This window comes from Mustela erminea, chromosome 5 (assembly GCF_009829155.1).
Source record: "Mustela erminea isolate mMusErm1 chromosome 5, mMusErm1.Pri, whole genome shotgun sequence".
Taxonomy (NCBI): Eukaryota; Metazoa; Chordata; class Mammalia; order Carnivora; family Mustelidae; genus Mustela; species Mustela erminea.
This window is the reverse complement of record NC_045618.1, coordinates 140,672,940-140,699,154: the sequence shown is the minus strand read 5'-3', so window position 1 is coordinate 140,699,154 and position 26,215 is coordinate 140,672,940. Positions and strand designations below refer to the sequence as shown.

The following is a 26,215-nucleotide window of genomic DNA, read 5'->3' as shown; positions in this document are numbered from 1 at the left end:
CAGCCTGCCCTTGGCTGACCCAGAGACATGAGTGACAAGAGGTAACAAGGTAGGGTGTCTGGTGCAGGGACGGAGCTGTAGGACCCAGTGGGGAGGAGAACCTCACTGTTCAAAGTGTGGCTCACAAGCCACCAGTATCAGCATTCCCTGGGAGCTTACCAGAAATGCAGAGCCCCAGACCTACTATAGAATCTGCATTTTCACAAGAACTTCTGGGGATTCATTGAACATCAAAATGAGAGAAACACTTAACTTTACGACAATAAAATCACTTATAGATTCAGCAGAATAAGCCAGAGCAGCCAGTGGAATGAAGAAAAACAATCCAGCTTCTCTGTAGGTCTTGGTTAACTAGAGTGTGATGTGGATTCAGGGTACAAGACCCCTTGAATTCCCTCTTGTCCACTCGACTCACTTTACAGATGGAAATACTGAGGCCCAGGGAAGGAGTGTCATAGTCAGTGACACGTCTGGGCTTCTCCCAATCTCACCAAGAAGTTAGGTCAGTTTGCTATGCCCTCTGTTCTTTCTTGCTGGAGACAAATATCCACCCAGCCCTCGCCCTTGTGTGTTCAGGGCTGATTACAGGAGCAAACATTCATACGGAGTTCAAGGCTGCTCCAAATCACGTCGTCTGCCCTGGAGGGAAGAAGTCTTGCCTACCCCAACAGGGCACGTTCATCTGTTCAGCTGTGCTTGGGCTACGGTGTCATCCCTAGTAACTCACCCTTCAAGAATCTCCAGTAGCTTTATAAATCTGGGAAGCAATAAAATCATCAACTTTTCTTAAGCTTAAATTAAGTTCAGATTCTTCTGTTCTGTTTAAGCAATAGCAAAAGCGATGCTCTCTGTTCTGTTCCCCACGTAGTTATGGGCCTCTCCCGCCACCGAGCGTTTTCTGCTGACCCTCTGTCAGCAAGCCCATCACAGGGATTCATACTTGCACAGAAAGGGAGGGCTTTCAAAGTCCTTTTCCCGCTTCAGCCTCATTTTAGGCAATCAAACGATGAATGAGGGAAGTTTTTGCATTGATGAGCAGGTGCTAGTGGATACAGGAATAATATTAATGCTGATAATCATGTTAAATTAATAGTAGTGATAATAGTAAGCCTTGCGGGCCAGGTAGTCAAATGTTTGTGGAGCTAATGAACATTAAAGCTTTCATTATTGATAGCTTGATTCTCACATCTAGATCCTGGGAGACTTGCCTCAATCCAAAGTTAAAATGAATGAATGGAAACAGAGTGGGCTCTCAGGATGTCCCCTCCTAAGCCCTGAAGCCCGTGACTACATTACCCTCAATGGCAAAAGGGATTCTGCAAGTGTGACGAAGGGTATGGACCTTGAGATGAAAGACAATCCTGGATTAGCCAGGTGGACCCGACCTCATCATGTGCATCCTGAAAAGTGGAGAACTTTTCCTGATGTTAACAGAGACACGATGCAGACCCAGAAGGAGGAGAGCCGTGTTTTGCTGCTGGCTTTGAAGACGAAGGCAGGGGTCATGAGCCAGGAGTGCAGATTCCTCTGGAAGCTGCAAAGGCAGGGGAACAAATTCTACTCACAAACCCCCTCCGCCGAAATTAGCCTTACTTCTTGATCTTTGCCCGATGGAATGTTGGGTTTCTAACCTATAGAATGGTAAGATAATACCTTTTTATTGTTTAAGCCACCAAGGTCAAGGTGATTTGTTACAGCAGCGATAGAAAGCAGATACAGCTACATTTCTCATGCTCTCTGTGCCTCAGCTCAGGAAATAGAATGTGCGAGGTATGGCAGAGTTTGCAATCCTGAAAAGATTCCTTTCTAGGAGCGGGTTGGGTGAAGTAGGACGGAGAAGGTCCTATGTAAGATTCCTTGCTGAAGAGCCCTGTGGAGTGCTCTCGAGCCGGGCTGCCTGGGTGCCAGCCCCAGCTGTGTGGCTAAGTAGTCACATGCCCTCAGTTCCCTAAATGAGAAGTAGGGGTAATACCGACACCGGTGCCCTGGCTCCGTGGGAGGCTTGAGGAGTTAACATGGTGCCTTGTGTGTAGAAAGTGCTTCGACGTGTTGGAGTCTACTTACATGTATTTTAGAGACTGCAGTTCAACCTAAACATGGACTGAGGGAAGAGCAAGGAAAATGTTTGAAACTTTTTGGAATCTGGAAAGAACATAATCCATAGGGTCTGATTCAAATCGTGGATCAGTGAATGAAGGGCACTTGACTTAACTTCTTTGACCTTCAGTTTCCTCTCTCGAAATAGAAGGGATTTGCCCAATGGAATTGTTGTAAGGTTGAAATGCAGTAACAGAGGTGGACCTGCCTGTTCGTCGATCTGAAAGCTCCACACCCCATGCACCAGAAATCTTAACTCTCACTGTCTCTCCGTCATGGTGTGTGTGTGTGTGTGTGTGTGTGTGTGTGTGTGTGTATCACTGATTCTCTAACTGCCAGGAATTGTGTGAACATTTCTTCTTCAAGTGAAGACTCTTGTAGGCATGACACAGTTGTTGGATGGCCTTATTGTGCATGCCTATTATTTATTAGTGCCAGTTACAGTTTATAATAACCAAATGCCAGCAGCACATGGCAGCCCACGTGCTGAGTGGTGCCCTTGAACTTAGGCAGGTCTGGCTGTGGTTGCGAGTGTGAATGCTCCCAGTTGGTGGGGATCCGATTGCTAGCCACCCTACAGAAAGAGTCCCCAGCAATCGGAAAGGACATTTATTTTCAGGAGCACTCTTTTGAGAATGAGTGGCTCTATATGGGGGGCACAGTTAGGCGAGGGGTTAACTAAACGGGGTTAAGTTGCCTTTCTGGGATTAACATCCCTAAATTGCACCTAGACAGTGGAGGGCTGTGCTGTCCTCAAGAAGACAGAAGGACTTTGGTTGGGTGTGCTGATAGTGTCGTGGAGCCACTGATGTTTCTGGGTAAGGGGACCATGGTGGCAGATTTTCAGAGCTGCAGGGGTCTTCCCATCTGGGGACTGGGCTGTCGTCAGTGTTCACCTGGGCCACGCCGGACCCCACTGATGGAGGAAGGCCTGCTTACCGTGGATGCGAGCAAGGTGCCTCACCCTCTCTCTGCTCCCCACCCCATCACCCTCTCCTACTCCTCCCCTGACCACTTTTCAGCCCAGCCCTCCCACGTGGCTGACCCTCAGCTGGCTAACGAGCCTTAGAACCCATGACCGAAGGAGACAATGAATGGAAGGTGGTGGAAGAAAACCCTGGTCGAGGGATGAGTTCAGTCACCTGTAGATAATGGGAGTGTGCGTCATGGGGGCATCGAGGGCACTAGCAGAGGAGCAGGGCTGGGAGAGCTGTCTCAGACGCCGAGCTTGACAAGGAGCCAAAGGCTTAAGGCCTTTGGAAGCCACCTTTGGGTCACTGAATCTCATCTCGGTTTTCACATCTATAAAATGGGCACCATTACCGCCACCTGGAAGCACAATTACGCATATAAAAGACAACACGTGTAACCTCTCCAGCGTGCTGGCTGCCATTGAAAGGTGCTCGGTATCAGGCCGCTGAACCTTGCCCGGGAGTGGGGTGGTGGTGGTCAGGTGGGGACTGCTTGATCTGGAATCAGGGGAACTGGGTTAAATTTCCACCCCCCCACTACCTGGTTGTGTGACACTGAGCACGCGTTTCATTCTTCCGAGCCTCTACTCCCCAACATTCTTCACAGGCTGCTTGTTCTCCCTCTCAGCTGCCTCAGGGCTGGTTACTGAGACCTCAGCGCTCACCTACTCTGGGTTCCAGCAAGTCACTCGGAGGCCCCCTTCCAGGCCTGTTAGCCAGTAAGGGCTGGTTTGGAAATGGCGGCGCATCCGCAGACCGGCGCTTCTATAACGCAGCCGTGCACGGTCATGTGGTGGAGTTGCGTAACGTGACCGCACGGTGTGGCTCTGCACTGAGCTCTGATCTCTTTTCATGGCCATCTGGGAAACCTCCTGGCAGGTGTCACTCAGGAAGATGTCTCCATTCTGGTTCCGTCTGGATATTCCTTTTCCATCCACGCTCTATGATGTTTGCTGTTGCTCTGCTGGGCCCCTCCTTGGACTATAGTCTCTTTGTCCCAGGACCTTAAATACCAGTAGTGAGAATTCTCCTTTGGAGTTCTCCAAATCACACAGAGAGGATGGTCTCCATGAAATGAATTTCTACAGAGTCATCCTTCCTCTGGCATAGTTTCTCCATGGGGCAACAGCACTTTGGCCAAAGAATAGGCGCCCTTTGTTCTCAGCATCTTCTCTGTCCTCACCCTGACATTCTCTCCACCAGCCCCTCTGGCATGCCCCACCCAACACCTTTCAGTCACTCTTCAGGTCTGGCTCAGCTGAAGGCCCTTCTCAGGGCTTCTCTAAAGCTCAGGGCTTGGGGTTTGATGACCGGGTGATGGTTTCATGTTACTTTGCATTTTACCTCAATTAGAGCTTTAAACAAAATCAAAGATCAATCATCTATTACCTATCTGCCTGCCTGTCCATCCATTTGTCCATCCACTTACCCACCCATCGACTTCTCCACCCACCCACCCACCCATGGACCCTTCTATCTACCCACACACTCATGCACCCACCTACCCACCCCTCCATCCATGCCTCCATCCACCCACCTACCCATGCACCCCACCATCAACCCACCCCCCCATCCATCGACTTAACCATTCAACCTTCCATCTACCCACCCACCCATGGACCCTTCTATCTACCCACCCACCCACCCCTCCATCCAGCTACCTATCCACCCCTTCATCCAGCTACCCATCCACCCCTCCATCTGCCATGTCTCCATCATCCGCACATGGGCATATATACATGATTCCCCACTCAGATAGGACTAGAAACATTTGGACGGAGAAGCAAACTTCTGCTTGCCCCACCCTTCTCCATACCCAAAGCAAGCACTAAGATATGTAGCTGTGTTGTCTGCTCCGTCTCTATGTTGACGGTGAGCTACTAACAGCTACATACATTCTATGCGTCCCAGGTTGTACCCATGAACCTCCCATGGTGTAAAAGGAGCTCTGTGCCTTTGAACTCATTCTGTGCTCACGCACAAACGCACACGTCTCACGTGGGTCCATTTCTGAAGTGCTGCTCAGGCCTGGTTTGAATCGGTATTTAACACTGTGTCATGATGACAGTCTCAGTGATGTCCTCCCAATCACGGTCATCATGTCTCTCCCCTCTTGCTGCCCCGCTGAGCAACATATGGCCTCATCTACTGAAAACCGTGTCTTTGCTTTTGTATACTTAGCACTGGCTCAGCCCCAAAGTCTCTCCCTCGACAGAGTCAGACAAGGTAGGCATCTCTCCATTCTATTTCATTCTTGGAAACATGGTTTCTGTAACTCTCTGTGCACCTGCATGCGTCTGGACTTCTTCTGCTGGAAGCAACATGGAGGTCACCCTACAGCCTCCTTGCCCTCCGCTCCTACGAGTTCCCCACGCTGCTCTCCTATGTTGGGTCCCCTTCCTCTGCATGTCAGTCCTCTCTGATGCTTGGTTTTATTGGCCTTGTTCAGGGTTCTGCTCTCTCCAGTCATTCCTAGAAAAAGGGCACAGGGGACATTTCTCAAAATGTTCGTACACAACCTTGCCACTCAGTTTGTGGTTTGGCAGCTGGGCATGGAATTCTAGGTTAGACTACCCTTCCCTTGGGTAGGTATTGAAATTCTGAAGATGCTGGGTTATCATCTTCTAGCTTCTAGGGTGGCTGCTGAGAGAAACCCATTGCACAGGACGCCCCAGGACGTGACTGCCACCTGCTTGTTCTTGCTCTTTCGAAACTTTAAGAATCTTCCCATTATATCTTCCCCAAAGTAATAGTTCTTGCTGGAGGCTTTCTATATCCACTGTCCAGGACACTACGACGGGGCTTTTTGCTTAGTTTTTGATGATTTTTCATTCCTAAAGAATGTGAGTGACTTCTATGCTTTATGGAATCATCACTTTCAATACTGAGAAATATTTTTTAATATTTTTTTCAAAAATTTGGGTGCTGTGCAAAATATAACAGACAAGTGTATCACACACTTTTAAGATTAATCTGAAATGTTATCATACTCTGCTTCTCTTTCTTAATTGCAGGCATTCATTAATATAACAAAGGCTTGCTTCGTTTAAAAAAATCTTATTTTTGTGTTACGTTTGTTTATGACTCTTATTTTTTCCTCTTGAAGTAAACTCTACATTCAGTGACATGTACAAATTTCAAGTGTCCCATTTAATGAGCTCTAACCAGCTCTAACCAGGGGTTAGACCAGCGCTCTAACACCTCCACTACAGAGACTCATATCGTGAATTTTAATCTGTGCCTACTCCCGTATACCCAAAAGCGCTATCAAGATACAGAACATTCCCCACAGCCCAGGCTGTTCCCTCAGGCCCCATCCAGGTCACTCCCTACCTTTGCCCCCATGGCAACCATTGTTCTGGTTTTTCCCACTGCACACCCATTTAGCCTGTTCTAGAACTATGTATCAGGGAAATGACAGAGTGGCTCTCCTTTGTTATCCCCAGGTTTGTGAGATTTCTCCGTCTTGCTGCGTGGATCACTAATGTGTTCCTTTGTACAGACACAATACCGGCTGTTGAACCTAGCTCTCTTCACGGATCCCTACACTGTTTCCAGTTTGGGGCTATTATGAGTAAAGATACAATGAATATTTCTATACAATTACGTTTGTGAACTTTTTGTTTTGTTTCGTTTTGTTTTCATCTGTACTGGGTACTAAGACTGGTGGTTCTGGGAAGGTAGATGTGTGCTCAGCTTTTCAGACATTGCCCTATCAAACTTTTTTTGATATAGTTGTGCCATTTTTCACTATTATGATGGTATACGGGAGCTCTGGCTGTACCCCAACCTGGCCAACATTTGGCATCATCACCCTTTTGATGGCATTTTTATTCCATTTTGATTAGTTTGTAGTGGTATCTTTTCCTAGGTTTCCTTTGTATTTCCCTGATAACTAACAATGATGAACACTTTTTCATGAGGTTATTGGCCCCTTGTCTCTATTCTTTCAGGAAATATCTGTTGTTCTTGCCTCTCTGGTTATCCTTGTCTTTGCGGATGTACGCATTTTTTATTCTCTGCTCAGCTTTGTGGGGAGAAGCTTGCATCATGGACTCCCATCACCCCTTACACAAGTAACATTGGCGTCAGTCGATACTTGATTCTGAGCAGCTTCTGTGTAAGACAGAGGAATGTGTGGTCATCTCTATCTTCCCAGTACGTGGCCTGGGGCAGGTGTATACTTAACATTTGTTGAGTGGAGCTAAGTTTCCGTGATGCTTTGAGAGCAGGGCACGTCCTGCCCTGGTTGCTGACAATAGGAACTCCTTTCTAGATGAGTTGACCCTGGAAACAGCCCCCTCCTTATTGCAAAGTCTGAATTCTGCAGGGTGTGATCTTTGGGACTAGTAAGCAAGCCCTCCAACTGTGAGTCTGTCTCGGGACGTGGTCTCTTCCTCTCTCCCCGCACTGCCCCCTGGGTTACAGGCAGACGTGCTCAGGTCCATGACGAGGTTTGTTCTGGTGTGCAGTGTTCCCACCTTGAATGTCTGTTCAGCACTGAGCTTGGGGGCCTGTGCTTATATTCATGCTTTCATTACAGGCTGCCACTGGGTTCTTATAAGGCAAATTGGCCCCAACTCTCTTAAAAAACAAACAGCCTCTCCTAGTGCTTCAAAATAATTATCTCCAAAAGGGAACGAGGCAGCCCATCCATTGTCAGTCCTAAATGACATCATGGCTGGTGTGCAGTATTTAGAAGATTAATAACATCTGCTTTTTAAATCACGGTTGGTCGCAGACCCCGGAGCTCACATCAAACATATGGGGTATTTTGTATGCACGATGTGCAGGCAAATTCTACGCAGCCAAGGCCACATGCTAGAGAAAATGCTGTAATAATAACACTTGCTTCTCTTTATTGAAGGCCTTATATAAGCTGGCATGTACTGACTCCATAAATGTACGATATGTCTCTTCACCGAAGTCAGCCGGCAGGACCGGTATTGTGAGTCCTACTTAGCTTAAAGAAGAGCTAAAGGATCCAAGGGATTAAAAAACTTAGCTCCCTTGTGCTGGGGAGTAAGTGATGACAGCGGGATCCAGACCTGAAGAGCTGTGATTCTAGACAGGATTCCAGCTCTCACAACCCTTCACCCCCGTTTCCAAACTGGGGACCAGAGCATCGCTGATGAGACAGGGCCATTTACTCGTTCACTCACGTTTACTCCTCCTCTCCCACCCGCGTGGGCACAGCGCAGAGAGGGGACTTTGACCTGAGCCCTACTTCCATCCTTGGAGAAGGATCTGCATTTGCTTCTTGACGTTGGGCAAAGTGACTCCCATAATTGCCGAACCAGAGTGTGCGTCAAATCTCTGCTGACTAGTTCTCAGAGACCGAGGGGAAGTGAATGACTGCATTTTAAACACGTTTGTCTGGGGTTTGTTTTTTGTTTAGTTTAGTTTTTTTTTTTTTTTTGGTTCAGGGTTAGAGAAATTGGCAGCCTGCCTTTAGTTTCTCAAGCAGGTTTCAGCGAGGGAAGAAAGGAAAGAAAGCATTGAAAACAATAAGCACAGGCACAGTTTCTAGATGTTTCCAGGACAAAATGGTAGTTCTGACAACTGCAGAGCCATGAATAAAGTGCCAGGAAGGGTACCCTCCCTCTTCCCCTGCAGAGGAGAGACGGACCTGGAGGTTGTGCTGGAGAGGAGGACTTGCCACCGCAGATCCCCAGGTGTGAAAGGAGCAAGGTCTGCGTCTGCCTGGGGCTTGGGGAAGCGCCTTCTCTCGTCAGAGCACCAATCCCGTTTCTGATCATCTCTCTAGAAAACGTGGAGGGGAAGGAGGAAGGATGAAATGTCACGGCTTTTAAGAACATTTTGCCCACATCCTCTAAGCTATTGACACTATTTGAAGATGTGGGACTTCACTGGCCAAGAAAGCCTCCCACCAGCCGGCAGGGGAGCAAGGGTCCCGGAGTGAAGTGGTCTTCTTGGCACCTGCCCTGCTCCAGGTGCTCTGCCAGGGCCGGTCACGGGACACCATGGACGTGTGACAGGAAAACGGCTCAGAGCATGGACCATGTGATCCAGGAGGGCCTGGGTCTCGCTTTTGTTCGTTTCACAAACACGCATGGGGCTCCCCTCTGTATCAATCACCCTCGGAGGCTAAGGAACAAGATTCGCCTCATCCCCATCTTCACGGGCCCCTCTCCAACCCTGAAGGAGTAAAAGCACGCATTAATCAAAGGATTGCCAGGAGAGTCCGGTGCTTTGAAGGGGATGAGCAGGGCCAGAGAGGCGAGCTTCTTCGGCAGAGTAGTCAGGAAGGGCTCTCTGAAGAAGCAGCATTTTATCTGAGACCAAAAGGGAAAAAGGAGGCCAGCCACGTGAGAAGGGGGAGAACTTTGCAGGAAAAAAAGAGCTCATCCTCAGGGTTGGGTGCACAGAAGGACTGAGCCACAGCAAGCAGGTCAGGGGGCCAGGAGAGGTCAGGGGCTGGGCGGTGGGGTGGAGGGTCTACAACCTGGGCAACAACTGCAGTGTTTTAAGCAGGGGGGTCCCACACAAAAGAGACCAGCAAATCCCACCTACCACCGGTTTTTATAAATAAAGTTTTATTGACACACAGCCACACCCATTTATTTGCCCATTGTCTATGCTGCCTCGAGAGCAGGGTTGAGTAGCTTTGACAAAAAGCCTATGATACTCGTCATCTGACCCTTTGCCGAGAAAGCACACATTAAAGTGTCTACACCACGGGACCTGTGGTGAACTTGACTTCTTTGAACATCAGCTTCCCCGTCTACAAAAGGAAGAACTAGGAGCAGGTGAATTTTATGGCTCATGAATTATATCTCAGCAAAGCTGTGACAATAATGAAGAAGCCAATGATGTGGACATGATCATGCTCTAGGAAGGGACAGAAGAGATACTAAGTAACCATCGCAGAGCAGACTAGCACCTAAACACAGCTGCGGTGCACAGCCTGTAAAGGACGTCTTGCATCCTTCCCTTATCCGCACACTGTGGATTACAGAAGTTGGGCACTACCCCGAAGAGGCACAGTCCCAGACGATAGGTCCAGGATTGTAGCTCTGGTCCTTGGGGACCCCCCTCCCCACCACCAAGCCCCGCACACAAGCCTGCCTTTATCACTGTGACCTGCAACGTCGAGATAGACTAAAAGGCGGAAGTGAGTCTTCGGGATAGGAGGCAGTTTGGGTGAAGCTGGAGGGAATGCGTGTGCTGTCTTTGATCCCCTCCCCGCTGCTGGTTTCAGGCTGTGTGAATTCTTACTGCCCCGTGTTTCACTTTGAGCTGGGTGTTCATGTGAGCTCTGCACTTCGCATGAAATCTGGCCTGACTTGTGCTTGGTCGGGAGGAGAAACTCTCAGAAACTGCTGAGTGGGGCGCTGTCACAGGGCCCCATCAAAGGAGCTGGCCGGGGCTCCCAGACCCCGGTCTTAGGCCAGCCAGCCCACAGCTTCCTCTGGGCCAGAACGCAGTCAGCTCTTTTCGTTTCAAGTTTCAGCTCACCTCGTTTCAAGTTTCGCTCTTGAGTAGTTCACACAGAGCCTTATCTCCCTCTCTTCTTCGAGCTGGTCGTGGCTGGGAGATGCAGCCAGAGAAACCCGTGGTCCTGGGTGTGGAGCTGCCAGAGGTGCAGAGCAGACCCGACGGACGGACGGTGCAGAGCAGACCGGACCTGGGTCTGTGGGACAGGAGCTGGGGGTCTGAACTGGGCTCTCTGCCCCCAGATGATGATCTCTGAGGGCTAGCCCGGAGCAGATGCCCCTGCAAGCCTCAGCCTGCCCCCTCGGTCGAGTGAGGGCTTCAATTAGGAGCTCGAAGATCACCTGACCCTGACTACTCTGCCAGGCCTGCTTGAAGGCTGCAATCATAAGGTCTGACATTTTCCATCATTTTACAGATCTGAAGAAGACTTTCGAGATTCTTTAGTTTCCCTTTCGCGTTTTACAAGAGAGGAAACAACACTCAGAGATGCTAAGGGGCTACTGCAGACTATCAAGGAAGTTAGTGGCAGAACGGGGCCCGGGAGCTACCTCTGCCAGGTTGCGGGGGCAGTGCTCCTTCCCTGCATCTGAGTCTATCCCCCCGGTACACACGGCTGCCCCATGTCACCTTCGATCTCAGCCTTTCTTGTAAACAAAAACATGAGAAAAGGGCTTCATGAATACTTATTATACCTTAGATAAGTTAACAGCAATTTTCTTCGCTGCAGCTTGGCAACTTTCCCAAACATCTGGTCAGGGCCGGGCCGGCCTGGCCCTCCTACCCCTCAGAGGAACAGTTGGGACTGCGAAAGCCTGGAGCCTTGCAGCTCCCCCGGGACGGATGCTACCTAATACGCTGTCTGCGAGGCTCGCTTCACTTCCACAACACCTGCTTTCTGGAGCCGAGCTGCCACTCAATCCCAGGCCAGTGGAGCATGGGAAATCGGGAACAGGGGGAGAACACGCCACTGTGGCTAGGGAGATGACATGGCATCTGTGAAGGGGGTCCCAGTGGCGGGAGCAGGGGGAGAGAGATGGAGTTCAACACGCAGGGCTATGGGGACAATCCTGATGAGGATGGCTCTGGGGTTAAGACCGGCTGAAATGCTCAGAGCCCTCCATGCCCAGGGTCAGTGGGCATGCTTTGTGTCTGAACACCCGGGTTGCTTTTTCATCTCCTTTTGGCTTGGGGCACCTTTAGTGGAGATGAAGCCATGTCTGATTGGGACAGACTGACCCAGCATGCGGGTCTGATCCAAACTTCCTAAGAGGATGGTAGGCAAATCATTCTGGCCCACGCACGCAGCAGACAGGAACCCTTACCGTGTCCCGTGCTGGGGGCTTCCTGCTAAGAGACAGAACCAGAAGTGACTGGGTCCCTTTCTTCTAGCAAAACAACATCTAGCTGGGCAGGAAGAGAAGGAGGGAAGACCTTAAAAAAAAAAGGATCTTTGGTATTTTTAAAGGAATAGTTGGAAGTAGGGGGAGGGGAGAGAAACTTAATACCTAATACTGGGAAGAACAGAGGAGGAACGCCAGACCCTGGGAGACGTGGGTGGTGGCCAGGACATCTCAGTGCTGGATGAGAGAGCTAAGTCTACATGAAGGTAGGAGTGAGCCACGTAGGAAGGTATGGGTCTCGGCTAGACCAAATGCAGTGAGTGGATTTGCAGAAATGATAAACGTTACGTGAAACACCCACCACAGTCCTCCAAAAATGTTTGCAGCAAATGCTGCCACATTATCCATCGGGCGGCAGGTGTCCTTGGGCGTGGTGGTGCCCCGGATTTCATTTTTCTGTGGCTTAAATGCAGTCCATCCCCACATACCGAGAGTGTGCTGCAGGGGAAGCCGTGGGCCAGGAAGGCTGTTGCGAAGTCACTGGGAGTGACCTCTTTTGTATTAAGAGGCTATGGTTTTGTTTGCCACAACAGTGCACCCAGTCAGGGGGTGAATCTTGATCAGTAATGGGCCATTTGGTTCGATGGATTTTGTTTTGCCCCGCACACTTGGCCAGCCTCCTTTGCAGGGGGTGTGGTCATGGGATATAGTCCTGGCCAATGGGATTTCTGGAAAAACCCTGGCTTTCTGGCCTTATCCTGGGCCATAAATAGAGTTCCCCAGCAGACCCGAATTTCCCTGACTTCCCAAGCACTGATCAACCACTATACAGTTTAAAAAGAAATAAGAGCATTGAACCCCACCAAATTCTAGACCTGAAGCCTAAAATATGGTTCAGAGATACTTTTCTAAAACTTAGATACGATTACATATAGCATGATATTAGTTTCAAAAGTAGAACATAGCCATTCGGTATTTCTAAATATTACAAAATGATCACCACAATAAACTCAGTTATCATCCCTCAACATATGTCGTTACAAAGTTTTCTTTTTTTTTTTTCTTCTCTTGTGATGAGAACTTCTAAGATTTAATCTCTTAGCCACTTCCAATTATGCAACACATTCTTATTACCTTTAGTGACCTGCTGTACTTCGGATCCCCATGGCATTTATTTTATAAGTGGAAGTTTGTACCTTCTAATCCCCTTTTCCAGCCAACCCCTCCCCTCCAGCCTCTGGCCACCACCAGTCTGTTCCCTGTGTCTATGGCATCATGTTTTATATATATCCTTACTCATCTTAGCTGAGACACTCGTGGAAAATCATTGAGCTTCATCAGACCTCCATTTCTTTTGCAGTGTAACTGGAACCAAAATGCTCTGGCCATGAAGGTTGAGTTTGAGGTATGGAGGGGCCATTTGCCTGTGTAAACTCTAAAGATGGTTTCCAAAAATGTCACTCTTCATAATATTACGATGTTATTCCCTGGACTACTCAATGTGAATGTATAATTACTATTTTTTTTCTCAGTTAATTGTATTTTTCTTATGGTTACAACTATTAACTTATAATGGGACATTACCAAACCCTAGTGTTTTCTAATACCTTTTTAAAAAATATAATGATTCGAGTCCTTTTCAAAATATTTATGAAGTAAAATATGGTTGAGCACTGCTTTCTTTTTTCATAGATTTTTATCAATTTTATTAATTTTATATTATCTATGTCATGCGACATTAGTTATATTTCTTTACCTAGTAATATCTTTAGTAGAGATAAAATTAATGAATAAAATCAAACATACATATTTTTATTGAAGTATAATTGACATATAACATTATATTAGTTTTAGGTGTACAGTGTAATGATTTGATGTTTGTTATATCATGAAATCATCACACAAGTTACCATTTATCACCACACAAAGCCATTTTTTTCTCTTGTGATGAGAACACTTAAATTTACCTTTTGGCAACTTTCAGATATGCAGTGTTTTAGGCTGCAGTCCCCATGCTGTATTTTCATCACTTGTTTATTTTACTTCTGGAAATCTGTACCTCTTGATCACCGTCACCCATTTCATCCGGCCTCCCTACCCCCTCTCAGCCTGGCAACTGCCAATCTGTGTTTATTTATTTAGATAAGAAATAAAATCAGTCTGGGCGCCTGGGTGGCTCAGTGGGTTAAGCCGCTGCCTTTGGCTCAGGTCATGATCTCAGGGTCCTGGGATCGAGTCCCGCATCGGGCTCTCTGCTCAGCGGGGAGCCTGCTTCCCTTCCTCTCTCTCTCCCTGCCTCTCTGCCTACTTGTGATCTCTGTCTGCCAAATAAATAAATAAAATCTTTAAAAAAAAATAAAGAAATAAAATCAGTCTTACTAACTTTTTAGATAAATGTATATCCTTTCAACGCGAGGACTGTTAACCAGATAAGCCTGGCAACCAGCGGATTTTAGAGGAAGCTTGAGCGAGGGTGAGCCACAAGTCGGCACATTTTCCCAGTGAAAGTGTGTGTGGCGACGATCTCGAAGCTTCCTTCTCCTCTATTTTAATATCCTATTCTTTCTTTTCTTCTGGTGAAATGGCAGAACTAGTACCTATCCAATTAATTATGCGCTCAGGGAATTTGAGTGGAAATGATCTCCCTTCAAGCACATCTTAAAGAAATAATTATAACTATAAATGTTCCCCGAAAAAGGTAGAGCATATTATGAAACATGCCCTAAAACTCCAGCTCTTGACACTGTTGGCTATCCTAAGCTATCCTAGCATGGAATGGGACAGTCAATTCTCATCAGAGACCAAAGAAACCAATTTAGTCTTCTTAGAGGTCTACACTCTTACCTGTCTGTCCTTGTCCAGGAAGCATGGAAGCCATTTCACCTCTTCCTATGAAAACATTATCTCTCTTCTCACTTTTCCTATTTCCCTGTTTTAATACCTGATCTTCTAGACAGACTTAAGCTTGGTAAGAGTGGGAGCCTCTGTGCCCTAGCCGACACCAGATCTATGGCCTCAGGAAGGGGTGAGACTTCCCTCTGGCTGGTGCCCGCCATCTTGTTTTTATCCTCTGCAGTGTTCTGTAAGAGACAGAAAGGCTCTTCCTGCCCCTCTGTGTTCTCAAGTGCCTTTCTGTCCCTAACCCTCCCACAACTTTTCCGCAGAAGTTTATATATGATTGAGACCCCAATCTCCCACATTTTAGCCAAAGTTCAAATGATGACTCATCTGTTGGGTTTAGATCAAGCTGATTTGAAGACTAATGTTTCCAGATAACATTTTTCTTCACGTCTGATAACTTTGTGTACCTTTGGGTAGAGGAAGCCATGATATCCAAAAGATGTGATCGGGAATTACTTGATATTACCAACATAATTGGGAAAGATTGGAACCCTCAAACATAAAATCTTTACTCTCCTTTTAAGAGTCCCTTCTCAGAGCCTTTACTTATCACTAGAAATGAGTATAAAGCAGAGGGACACATAAGCACAGAGGACATGGGTTTCTTTTAGCCTCATTTAATATTCATTACAAAAAAGACTGGGCAGCAATCTGTGACCCACATGACACAGGACCTCCAAAGATATTTAGTGACATAGCAGCAGAGTATGAAAGTTGTGAGGTCTAATTAAAAATGTACAGGTTGGGGCTAGAGGATGGGGATGGTTTCCAGAGCCTGGAGCAAGTGACAGCCATTTGGAAAGATTCACAAACGACTGAAGCTACAGTATCACATCTTCCTTTCTAATGGCCAGGTAATCGGGGACCATGGAGAAAGGAAAGAATCCTATTGTTGCACTCTCCTTTCTCTTTTCTCTTACGTTTTTCAGTGGGTGGTGAGTGGGAGAGAGAGAGATGATAGACTTCATTTATCTTTATTTCTAGACATATTTTTTAATATTGTGATTAATTTTTTGCTAACATACCTGACAAGGGAGGGAGGGAGAAATGTTTATTTTACCTGCTACCATGTGAATCAAGATGTATCATCCTTTTTTTCTTTTTCTTTTTCCCGGTATTTATTCCTCATTTTACATACTTTTTTTTTTTTTAATGGAAAGAAGCAGAGAAAAACTTTAAAAATAAGTTTAAAAAATGTAAAATCTTAAGTGATACTTAAAAGAAGACTTTAAGATGTCATCTCTTGGGGTGATGATGTGTGGCTCAGTTGGTTAGGTGTTCAACTCTTGCTCTCAGCTCAGGTCTTGATCTCAGGGTCATGAGTCCTGTATTGGGGCCTACTTAAAAAAATAAATAAATAAATAAAAACATAAAAATACCCCTTCTTCATTTTCTGGATGAGGGAAATAACACGCTGAGGAGACAAGAGTTGCCCACAGCTCATGGTGGGGTTGAGTTTTGGTCTTTGGTTGGCCTACATGAAGTCCATGTTGCTTGGACACTGCACCCCTCCCCAGTGGAGTTCCTGTCGTCCCAACATCCATGGCAACTCTGGATTTCCCTGCAACATGGAACTTCTAAGGCAGAGTACCCACAGGTGTTCAAAATAAACCACAACTCTTTGGCCGATGACAAACACTACTCAACATTGGCAATTCCTACATGAGAGATACTAAAAAGATGTATATACTGGTCCATGCCGATGGTCCCTGACACAGAGTTCTTAAAACTCTTATCATTCCCTGGGTGATAAGAATGTCTTTGATTTTAATGAGAGGACTCTGAGGGTGAGTGGCGGGAGGGGGCTCCTGGTTGGCTCCTGGGTGGGGGCTGGGCACTGGAAGGACCAAGCCATGATGAGAAGTTTGGAATTTTCAGCCCTAACCCCATCCTCCAGAGAGGTGAGTGAGGCTGCAAATAGCCTTAATAATTGATTATATCCACATGAGGAGACTTCAACAAAATCCCCATTGGAGGAGTATCTAGGGAACACATCTGTGTAGCCACACTGTGACCCAGCTCACCTGCACAGGGACAAAAGCGCCTGCACTCTGGGCCCTCCCAGCCCTGCTCTCTGTGTCCCCTCATCTGGCTGATAAGTGAGAAGTGCACAGGAGGACAAGGACTGGGTTTGTCCTTCCATCACATAGATTTTCCTAAGTGTTCACTGGGGAAGGGTGATCTTTTTCCCTTTGTTTACTTCATGCAACAAATATTTCTTGAATGCCTAATAACTCAAAAATTGAGCATCTTAGAGTCAATTAAGATGATCGACTGGTAATTTTAAGAGATGCTTGAGCATTTTTCAGTATCTGAGATCTTTGATTCCATACATTGCAGGCTCCATTGCTCAGGAGAGTCAGGTCAGCTATCATCATGCTCTCGGTGTCCCATTAAACCTGGTTCTTCTGTATAATGGTTTAGCCTTAAAATCCAGGTGTAACTATGAGCAATTCAATAAAAGCACATTTCTTCTTTTCTGGTACGGCATGACGTTATCAAAAAAGGAGAGGTAGGACCTGTTAAAATATTTTGTTTCTAGGGCTAGTTCAAACACCAACCAGCCAAGTGCCTTTAAGGCATTGGATGTCTCTGAGATTCTGGATGGTCACCTTCAAGATGGAATAATATGAATCATAACAAGTAGTAATAATGTCTCTCTCACATAATTGTTTTGAGAACTAACCAAGATCCTGAAATCAAAATCCTTAACACAACGCCTGGCTCTCTATGAATAAGGCCAACGCAAAGCCCAGATTTGTTGCATTGATTAAACTAACTACAAATGTGGGGTGAGGGAAAGCCATGCGTACTGAAAATTGCTCCATGTGTTTACTTCTTATCGTAGCTGTTCCTACCTGTCTGTGTAGCAAGCTCATTTTGTTCCTGAAATAATTTAATGTGGTCTCTTTAATATTATTATCTTGTTTTATGATTCATTTTCTAGTCAACCTTATTCAGACACATTATTTTCTAGAAATAATAATTATAGTGATTTCAATATAAAATACAGTATACATGTATTGTTGGTTTCCTTCTAAGAGGCTGTCATCTACTTGTAGGTATAATTGGTACCACTGACATCAATTTACAAGACTGGAAATGGTAAGTTGAACTCTTTATGCATTTAGACTCATACTTCAAAGGATTGAGAACAGCAAGGAAGTCTTCATTTAAAAAAACAAACCATTAGTAGTAGTTAATACACTACCTTTGCACCAAAACTTTTATCATGTCCTTGGATAGATGGAGTCTGCATTCAAGGTAGATTCCTCATATTAAATTCCCCTCAAAGTAACTCTATGGAACAAGGGTTACTCTACCAATGGCTATAGGGCTTTGAAAAAATGTTGAGTCAGAGCACAAAAAGGAATCCTCCACATAATTCAGTCTCATTTCACTATCAAAGTAAGACTTGCCTTTTCTAACATCTTTGAGAAAAAAAGGTTATCTAGACCTTCTTGACTGCTCAGAGTAACAGGGAGATCACTACTTAACAAGGGCCAACAGTCCATTGTTAGGCATCCTAAGTAGAAAATGTTCCCTTGTGAATTGGAAGGCAGATGACTGTGGATGGGACAATCTCTGTGTTAATGATCTCAATCACTTACCTCACCAGGTAGTCTCTGGCAGGTAATGTTTTCCCACTGGAGCCACAGCTTCTTCAGCTGTGAGAGGGGAGAGGGATAGATTGCTCTGAGAAGGTTCATGGGATGACATGAACTCACCTGCGTGAAGTGCCAGGACAGCTTAGCAGATGCCCAATAAACATCACCTGTTGTCTCCTGACTTTTCCTTCCTCTGACCTGAAATCTTGCTAGTTGACAGCCCTTAAAGATTGGGATCAGTCTCATAAAAATTAATAATAATTGAAAACAAGACAAAATCTAGAGTTCTCCCTACTTCTCCTAACAAAGCCTGGTTGGAGTAGAGAAGCCACTGTCCCATTTAGACAGGATGTGTGTCTGCATATCATTCCAGTTCACTCCTTTGTTTGTTTGTTTTTAATATTACCTGAGTGAGGTAGGCATTGAGGTTGGTGACCTCTAACATGTAAAACACAATGTATGTCCCTCTAGATCACTTCTCCAAAAGTCAACTTAGACCTTCTACTGACCCCAACAACCACTCCAGGAGACTACTGTTACAAATGTGTAATTGGCGCTCACAGTCAGCATCCTAGGAATGACAAGAGTCATGGGGCTATGCCCTCTTCAGCCGCTGTTGAGGACCCCGCCCTCGCCCCCCAGATCTGCCTTTGTGTGAAACCAGGTCGACACATTTCCTAGGCTCGTCCTCAGGGAAACTTTGCAAACCCTTGCTTTCGAAGCGGGCTGACTAAGTGTTATCAATTCATACTGAAATTTACACTCTCCTCCTCCCTCTGGTCCCATCAAACACGGTGGAACATTCTGTCGTTTGTTCTCAAACAAGAAGAGGGTGCTGGTGTCACTGGTGGTATTGGGTTTCACATGTGGGCCAGGAAGGTCTCCAAGGGTCTGCTCTTCTCAGTGTGGGAGACGTCTCTCCCTCTGACACTTTAGAGCAGTGTCAGTGACCTCAGGCTTAGCTGCAGTCTCAGGGAAGCTCAAGTTGGAGGCCAGACACCGTACTAACTCCCCCACCCCAAAAAGCCTCCCCCGCAAAGAATAACAACAACAGCAATCATTTTTGTTGGCTGTTTGTCCTCAAGTGTTGTCACACCCAGCCTCCTGGAGTGTAGTGCTGAAGGGTGAAAACCCTCAAGGCAGAAGACAGCAGGTGACCTCTGGTGGAAGCTCTGGCACCAGGTGCTGGGGAGTGGGTAACATCCCAGGGCTCTCTTGGGGTTCTGGGAGATCACATGGAGTCCCTCACACTGGGTCATACTTGTAATTCACCATCAGTGTCCTCCATGCACCCAGCAGTCATGGAATGTCTACTTAGTCTCAGGCTCTTCTTTGGTGCTGGGAATACACTCATAAGTAAAACAGATCCAGGTGCCTGCCCTTGGGGAGCTCACATTCTAGGGAAGAGTAAGAGAAATAATTACACAGCATGGTGCGTTAAACAGCTCGGGTGTGGTCAAATAGGAGCGGTGGCAATGGCCCAGGGCATGACAAGTGTGGTGTGGATGGATGTGAATGGGCTTAGTCAAGGAGGATTCACAGAAAGAGTCAGGTGGCTGTCAGAGGTTTAGGGCTTGGGGTAGGATCAGACCCCCGAGTTCCCAGTCTTGGCTCTCGTAGTAATCTCTCTGGGTTTCCCTATCTGTGAATTGAAGAGAATGGTAGGAACTTCCTCACAGAGTGCAGGGAAGATAGACTGGGAAGGATCGTGGCACCTGCTATGTGCCCATTAAATGTGTCGTCTCATTATAGCTGGCACATTCGTGTTGCAGTTATGGAGACTGAGACAGAGAAGTGGCACAACGTCTCCAAAGGGCAGACACGGCGGGACCCAAGCTGGAGGTGCAGACTGCAGAGATGTCCCAGCCAGTGATCAACAGTGATGACCAAATGTGCATGTGGCTTTTGTCTTTCGAGTCGTGTGTGGAGTGCGTCCTCTGCCAGGCTCCCCTCTGCTCTGGGGCACTGAGGAGGGGACATCTCAGCTCACTTAGATACCTGGTGGAATCTTGAGGAATAATGTTTGCTCAGTCTGTCTCTCGTGTGAGACATGCTAAGCCTTTCTCTCAGGCCCTGACCTTCTGAGGAGAGGGGACAGCTGCTTGCTGATTAGCACCCACGTGACCTTATATATAATTAAAAACACATTAAGTCACCCACCCGAATTGTCCTCCTTGGACCACATGTCCCCAGTGCGCTGAATTCCCAGAGGGCCCCTTTCCAGCCCTTTTATCCTGTCTGTCACCCCTTGACCCTTCTCCTGCTTCCTTAGAAGGACAGGCACTAGAGAAACGGCAGTGGGCTGTTGTCAGGGAGGAGGAGGAAGAGGAGGGAAGGGGGAGGGAATGGGTTCTTTCAGGGTACTGCCTACATCCTTGGTTAAGATCGTTGCCAGAGAGTGAGTCAAAGGCAGGACAGTGCAGGAGAGACCTGGGATTTCCTTCTCACTCCTTTGATTAGGATTGTTGCTGTCTCTTTCACAGCCCTCTGACATCATCATGGCTTGCATGCTAAAATCTTTGCGTACACCCGAAAAGATGATGATGTTTATTCATTTCTATACTTCATTCATTCATTCATCTTCCTTATGGAGGGTCTCCTAGCCTCTGTGCTCTCCAATAGGCTTAGAAGAGACAGAAAAAAGAAAAGAGAGAGAGAAAGAAAAAGAACAGGGCAGGATAGCAGCAAGCACAGGGTGCCACCAAACCACAGAAAAGAGTTAGAGACTGCCCATGAGGGAAGGGTGGGCAGAGAAGGACACGCAGAGGAGACAAAGCACGTGCCGCCCCTTGGTAGGGGAGAAAGAATTACCGTAATGCAGCCAGTGAGGAAGACAGAAGCATGTGTGGAAGTTGAAGGGTGAGCAGGACTGTGGCTTGTGGGTGAGGGCTGGGACAGACTGTGTGAGAGGGAGAGAGTGACAGGGACCCAGGGACAGGGGCTGCGTAAGCTTTGGAAGGGCTTTGGAAAAACAGAGAGGCTTTGGAAGCAGAAAAACAGAAGGGCTTTGGAAAAACAGAGCAGTTTGGGTTCGATTCTGAAGCCAACAGGGAGGCACTGAGGGGTCTTAAGGAGGAAAGGGAGAAGGTGAGTTTTGTATTTCGCAAAGATGACTGAGTACGTGCGGAAAATAGAGCAGAGGGGATCAAGAACACAGGAAAAATAGTCAGATAAGATACCTTTGCAAAACTCAAGAAGAAATATAATGGGGACCTGAACCAAAGTAACGGTGCTTTGGATGGAGAGGAGGGGTTTGGCTCCAGGGAAATTCAAGGTGGCCTCCATAAAAAGTAACTCTTTGTATCAGTCAGTTTAGGTTATGCTAAGAGTAACAAATAATTCCAACCACAGTGGTTCACAGCAACAAAGATGTATCTGCAGTTCATATTTATGTTCTTCCCAGGATTCCTAGGGCTTCTGTGGCTGTGCAGCATGTCCCCCTCATTTGGGTCTTAATTAGAGAGAAGAGAGACATACAGGGATTCCAAAAGCTTCTGCTCAGAACCAGCATCAGAACCAACATCACTCCCATACAAGCTTTCTTGGCCAAAGCAAGCCACACAACCACGGCCGGTACAAATCTGGTGGAAGGACATTATATTTTTCACAAGAACTGTTTTGTTAGATGGGGCAGAGAATGCTTTCACAACAATACAGTCTGCCACATTGGTCCTAAGTACTTACCTTCCTCCTTCACTCTTACACAACGTACTCAACTTTTTCTCTAAAGTCCCCCTGTCAGACTCAAAATCTGGGAGCTCAAAGTCGTCAATATATCAAGTCTGAAAATAGCTCTTCCTTAATAAAAATATGAGTTCGGTGTGACCCTGCCCCCATAAAGATGAAAGTACGTTAGAGGGAGAGAAGGAGCTGGAAGGCAATCTCACTCCTGCTGAAGAAGAGAAGAGTGAGGGGCGTGCGTTACATTAGCCCTCACCGATTCTGGAATCACACCGGGCATGGACGAGGAGGAGTCTCTACCCAGAGGCACGGAATGATCTTAAAGGGGCCTGGGCTCTCTCCTTGGGAGGAGCCCTCAGGCCATCATTCTCCACAGCTCTTGGAGGGCAAGGCACACCTTCTGAGGTGGTGTCAGAGGTGCAGAATAAAGAGTTTAATTTTTGTAATATTTTGACCCAGAATACTGTCAACTCTCAGTTTCAATTGTTTATGAGTTTAAGGGGTATGTGTGTGTGTGTGTGTGCACACAGACATGTGTGCACTTAGAAGTATATGTAAATTGGATAATGGACATTAAGGAGGACACATCAATACAACTGATGAATCACTAAATTCTACTGCTGAAACTAATAATACACTATATGTTAACTAACTTGAGTTTTAAAAAAAATTAAATAAACTCCAAGAATTATATTTAAAACAGCAAGTCCCCATTATTTGCAAGGTTAGAGGTCACACTCAAATGCCGATGTCTTTCTTTCCTATATTAAATTGACTTTTTTTTTTAATGACTCCAGCTCTTTCATTGGATGTTGACATGACTTCTGAGATCTGACCAGACACTGGGAATGGGTGCTGATAGAGACAGTGGGTGTGGGAATGTGAACCCAGTTTGAGAAGAGAATTCAAGACCACTTTTCCAAGACTCTGGGCCAGACCTGACCTGCTGTCAGCCTCCATGTTTCTCTCCTGTGCAAATCTAGCTAGTGCCTAGTTGAAGTTTAAAAGTGTTAAGTTCCTCTTTTTTTTTATCAAAGAGAGAGACCACTTTTATGATTTTATAATGGCAGATATGATGGCAGGGGGCAAACAGTCCACTTTCTCCATCTTACCTTACAGCCCCCTTGCACTTAGAGACCATCAAGCTATGTCTGCACATGGACTTGAGCAGAACTGGCATTTGATGCTTCTGGAGGAAAAAAAAAAAAATGTGGAAGATTCTATGTTCAGTTTCCCAGAGTAATGTCTTGTTGTACCGTAGTAAATGAAAAAAATGCCAGGTCCAGGTAAAGCAGCTACAAGATGGGGTCTCTGTAAGCTCGGATCCCGGGATGAAATCCCATACTGAGCTTTGGGGTCATACAGCTAGATCTAGACATAAGCTGTCTTGATGCGAAGCTATCGAGATCAGGGAGTGTTTGTTATTGGGCAGCCCTACCCAGGCTTTTCTGACTGATGCTGAGAATCACATCTGCTCTGGCGCCCTGAAGCACAGCCTGATCACTTACCTTTCAAAACAGTACTTTAAAGTTCATCTGGTTTAGAATCTTCCCATTAAGAGAAAATGACCCTCTGAGAAGGGAATCTACTGGTCAAAATGATACAGTGCTTGCGATAAAGACTGGCATACGCTCCAGTCCTCAGGCTCCTGCCCCACACTGCCATTAAAGCGAGAACTTTCCTTCCTTCCTTCCCTTCTTTCTTTCTTTCTTTCTTTCTTTCTTTCTTTCTTTCTTTCTTTCTTTCTCTCTTTGATCTAATAGAGCCAGTCACATGCTTGGTATCACATTCAATATTCAAAATTACACAAATGGTTTCAACATCAGCTACTCTGTCCCAATTAAAATTAAACTATTTGTACTACATGCATATTTATACAATCATCCCCTCTGACTAGATCTGGTCACGCGCATAGACTCGGAAGTTGCAGCACGTATTGTCTGAAAAGAAGAGACGCAGGAGAAGGAAGGTTGTTATCTGGGGCTGGGGGTAGTGTCTCCATTAGGCAGGCAGTTTAATTTAAGGTTTAAAAAATGGATTTCCAACAGCTGATACACAGCAGATTTAATAACCTGACATTTTCTCTCTCTCTCTCTCTCTCTCTCTTCCTAGATAGTCCGTTCAACTTTGACTGGACCTGTTGCAGGGTGATATGATTACCATAGTGTGCACCCTCTGGCATTATTTTAAAAAGCGAATCCCTAATCCCTGCTTAATTTTATGAACTGTCAAAACGATTCTAAATATCTCCTCTGTTTGCATTTTCACCTCGGGACAGGAGTCCAGAGGTACAGACTGGGTATACAACGGTGGACTTCAGGCAATTTTCATCTCTTAATGCCTGTAGCGTGAGAGGCTGAATTTGTAATAATCACCAGATTATCTCCAAAGATCGCTCTGTTGTACCTGCAAAATGGTTCTGCGGGAAAATGCAAAAGATATGGAAGAAAGTAATTGATGAGAGGCGGGAGATGATTGCTCTTCCTAATCCCTGATGGGGGAAAAAAAAATACTCACACCAAGACAAATGTTGGTAATTTCTGTTAAATGCTGCTTGGGATTTGCTGTGGCAGAATCCTGCTTGAGAGTCAGAGATGGCCTTCTGCCCCTGCTGGCAGCTCACCGCGCTGGGGTCTAAGGGATAGGGGGTAATTCCCAAAGTAGGTCCAGAAGAGGAGGCGGGACCCTGGCCCAGCACAAGTTGAGAGAGCGGCCCCTGTAGAAAATGTCAAATCAGACAATGCAGGAGTGTTCCTGGTGCATCACCAGGTTCCTGGCGGGGGCCCCACACATGCTCATTTCCTTTTTTCTTTCCTCTCTGTCCTGGAGACAGGCAGCTTGGGGATCCAGGAAGAAGGCCAGGGTCAGACGCCAGCGTGCTTCCAGATACAGTGTGACTTTGGGCAAATCACATGCTGTCCTCTCCCTCCCGGATTCTGTCTCTGCACCTGACAATTGAGGGAAGAAGGTGCCAACTACCCTGCGGTGGGCAATGGGTACCACCAACACCATTGTGCAGCGCGGAGGGAAACCCGGCCCCTTCCCTTCTTCAGGAATTGGATTCATGGTTTTCCATCCACCTTTTTTTCTCATTGGTCAGAGTGTAGGACAGCCCCGGCCTCTGTGCCTCTAATCTTAGGGAAAGGAGAGAAGATGGAGTATAACAATAGGCAAAACAAGGTTATGCGTCTGGGAAGATCCCATCTTCCCTCCAAAACACAAAACCTGTGGTTTTAAAGATGCTCAGATAATCCAAGCTAAAGACTGTTGTGGAGACACCGTTACCTCAAAGCTCTAAGAGAAGAAGTTTCAGGAAAAGACTATCCTAGAAAACCCAGGGAGGCTGACTTGGAAATCCTCCTTCCCCTTCTAGCTCACTAGCCACCGGGACCGGAAAGTAAGCAGTTATTCCTTTTAGGGTTAAGAGAGGAGGAAAAGCCAGACTTCAGTTTATGCCCTTGTAAATAATGACAATAAATTCCAGATTGAGTTGTTTTCCTATGTTGTGTCACTTTTCCTCAGAGAAAAAGCCAATCCGTTTTTAGTTTCTGATGAGCTAAGCAGGCCAGACCCAACCTTCTGCCTTGTGACGTCTTGGAGGGGTCCGCCTCCACGGCAAACAGGAGCGTCCGGGTTCACAGGACGGAGGCTTCTGAAGGGTGTATTGGTGTGCGGGTCTTCCAGCATAGGGATGTTTTATTTATTTATTTATCTATCTATCTATCTATCTATCTATTTATTTATTTAATTTTTAAAATTTATTTAACAGACAGAGATCACAAGTAGGCAGAGAGGCAGACAGAGAGAGAGGGGGAAGCAGGCTCCCTGTTCAGCAGAAAGCCCGATGTGGGGCTCGATCCCAGGACCCTGAGATCATGACCCGAGCCGAAGGCAGCGGCTTAAACCCACGGAGCCCCCCAGGCGCCCAGGGATGTTTTCAAGTTTGTCCTTGTTCTCTTGGCAGTCTGTAGAATTTAAATGTATTCAAATCTGTGAAATCTTTGGGTCTTTTCACCAGATTCTCCCAAGTAAGGACTTGGAGGTAAAATCTTTGTGGTATAAGCTGAAATGACCTGAAACTCTCAGAAGCTGGGAGTTCTCTGAGAAAAATGTTACAGTGAATTTTCTTTCGTTGGCTTTTTTTTTTTTTTAAAGACTA

General features: G+C 46.4%; 1 protein-coding gene across 1 annotated transcript; it reads right to left on the bottom strand.

Moving 5' to 3' along the window:
- Window positions 1-2,535: 2,535 nt before the first annotated feature.
- Window positions 2,536-11,014, bottom strand: LOC116590235. Its single transcript, XM_032341828.1, has 6 exons — window positions 10,548-11,014; window positions 8,698-8,831; window positions 5,407-5,540; window positions 3,734-3,833; window positions 3,240-3,426; window positions 2,536-2,671 (listed from the first exon to the last, which is right to left on the bottom strand). Exons 1-6 carry the CDS (start codon window positions 10,922-10,924, stop codon window positions 2,536-2,538), a joined length of 1,068 nt encoding a protein of 355 aa, XP_032197719.1. The 5' UTR covers window positions 10,925-11,014.
- Between the last annotated feature and the right edge of the window lie 15,201 nt (window positions 11,015-26,215).

What these genes read in the sequence shown, in the direction of transcription:
- LOC116590235 (XM_032341828.1), bottom strand. Translation starts at nt 10,924, where the DNA reads ATGTCAGACCTTATGATTGCAGCCTTCAAGCAGGCCTGGCAGAGTAGT. An exon ending in CTCTCCAGCACAACCTCCAG is followed by an intron (nt 5,541 to 8,697) that starts GTCCGTCTCTCC and finishes CCCTTTTTCTAG; the next exon opens with GAATGACTGGAGAGAGCAGA. An exon ending in GAGCGGAGGGCAAGGAGGCT is followed by an intron (nt 3,834 to 5,406) that starts GTAGGGTGACCT and finishes GCTGCGTTATAG; the next exon opens with AAGCGCCGGTCTGCGGATGC.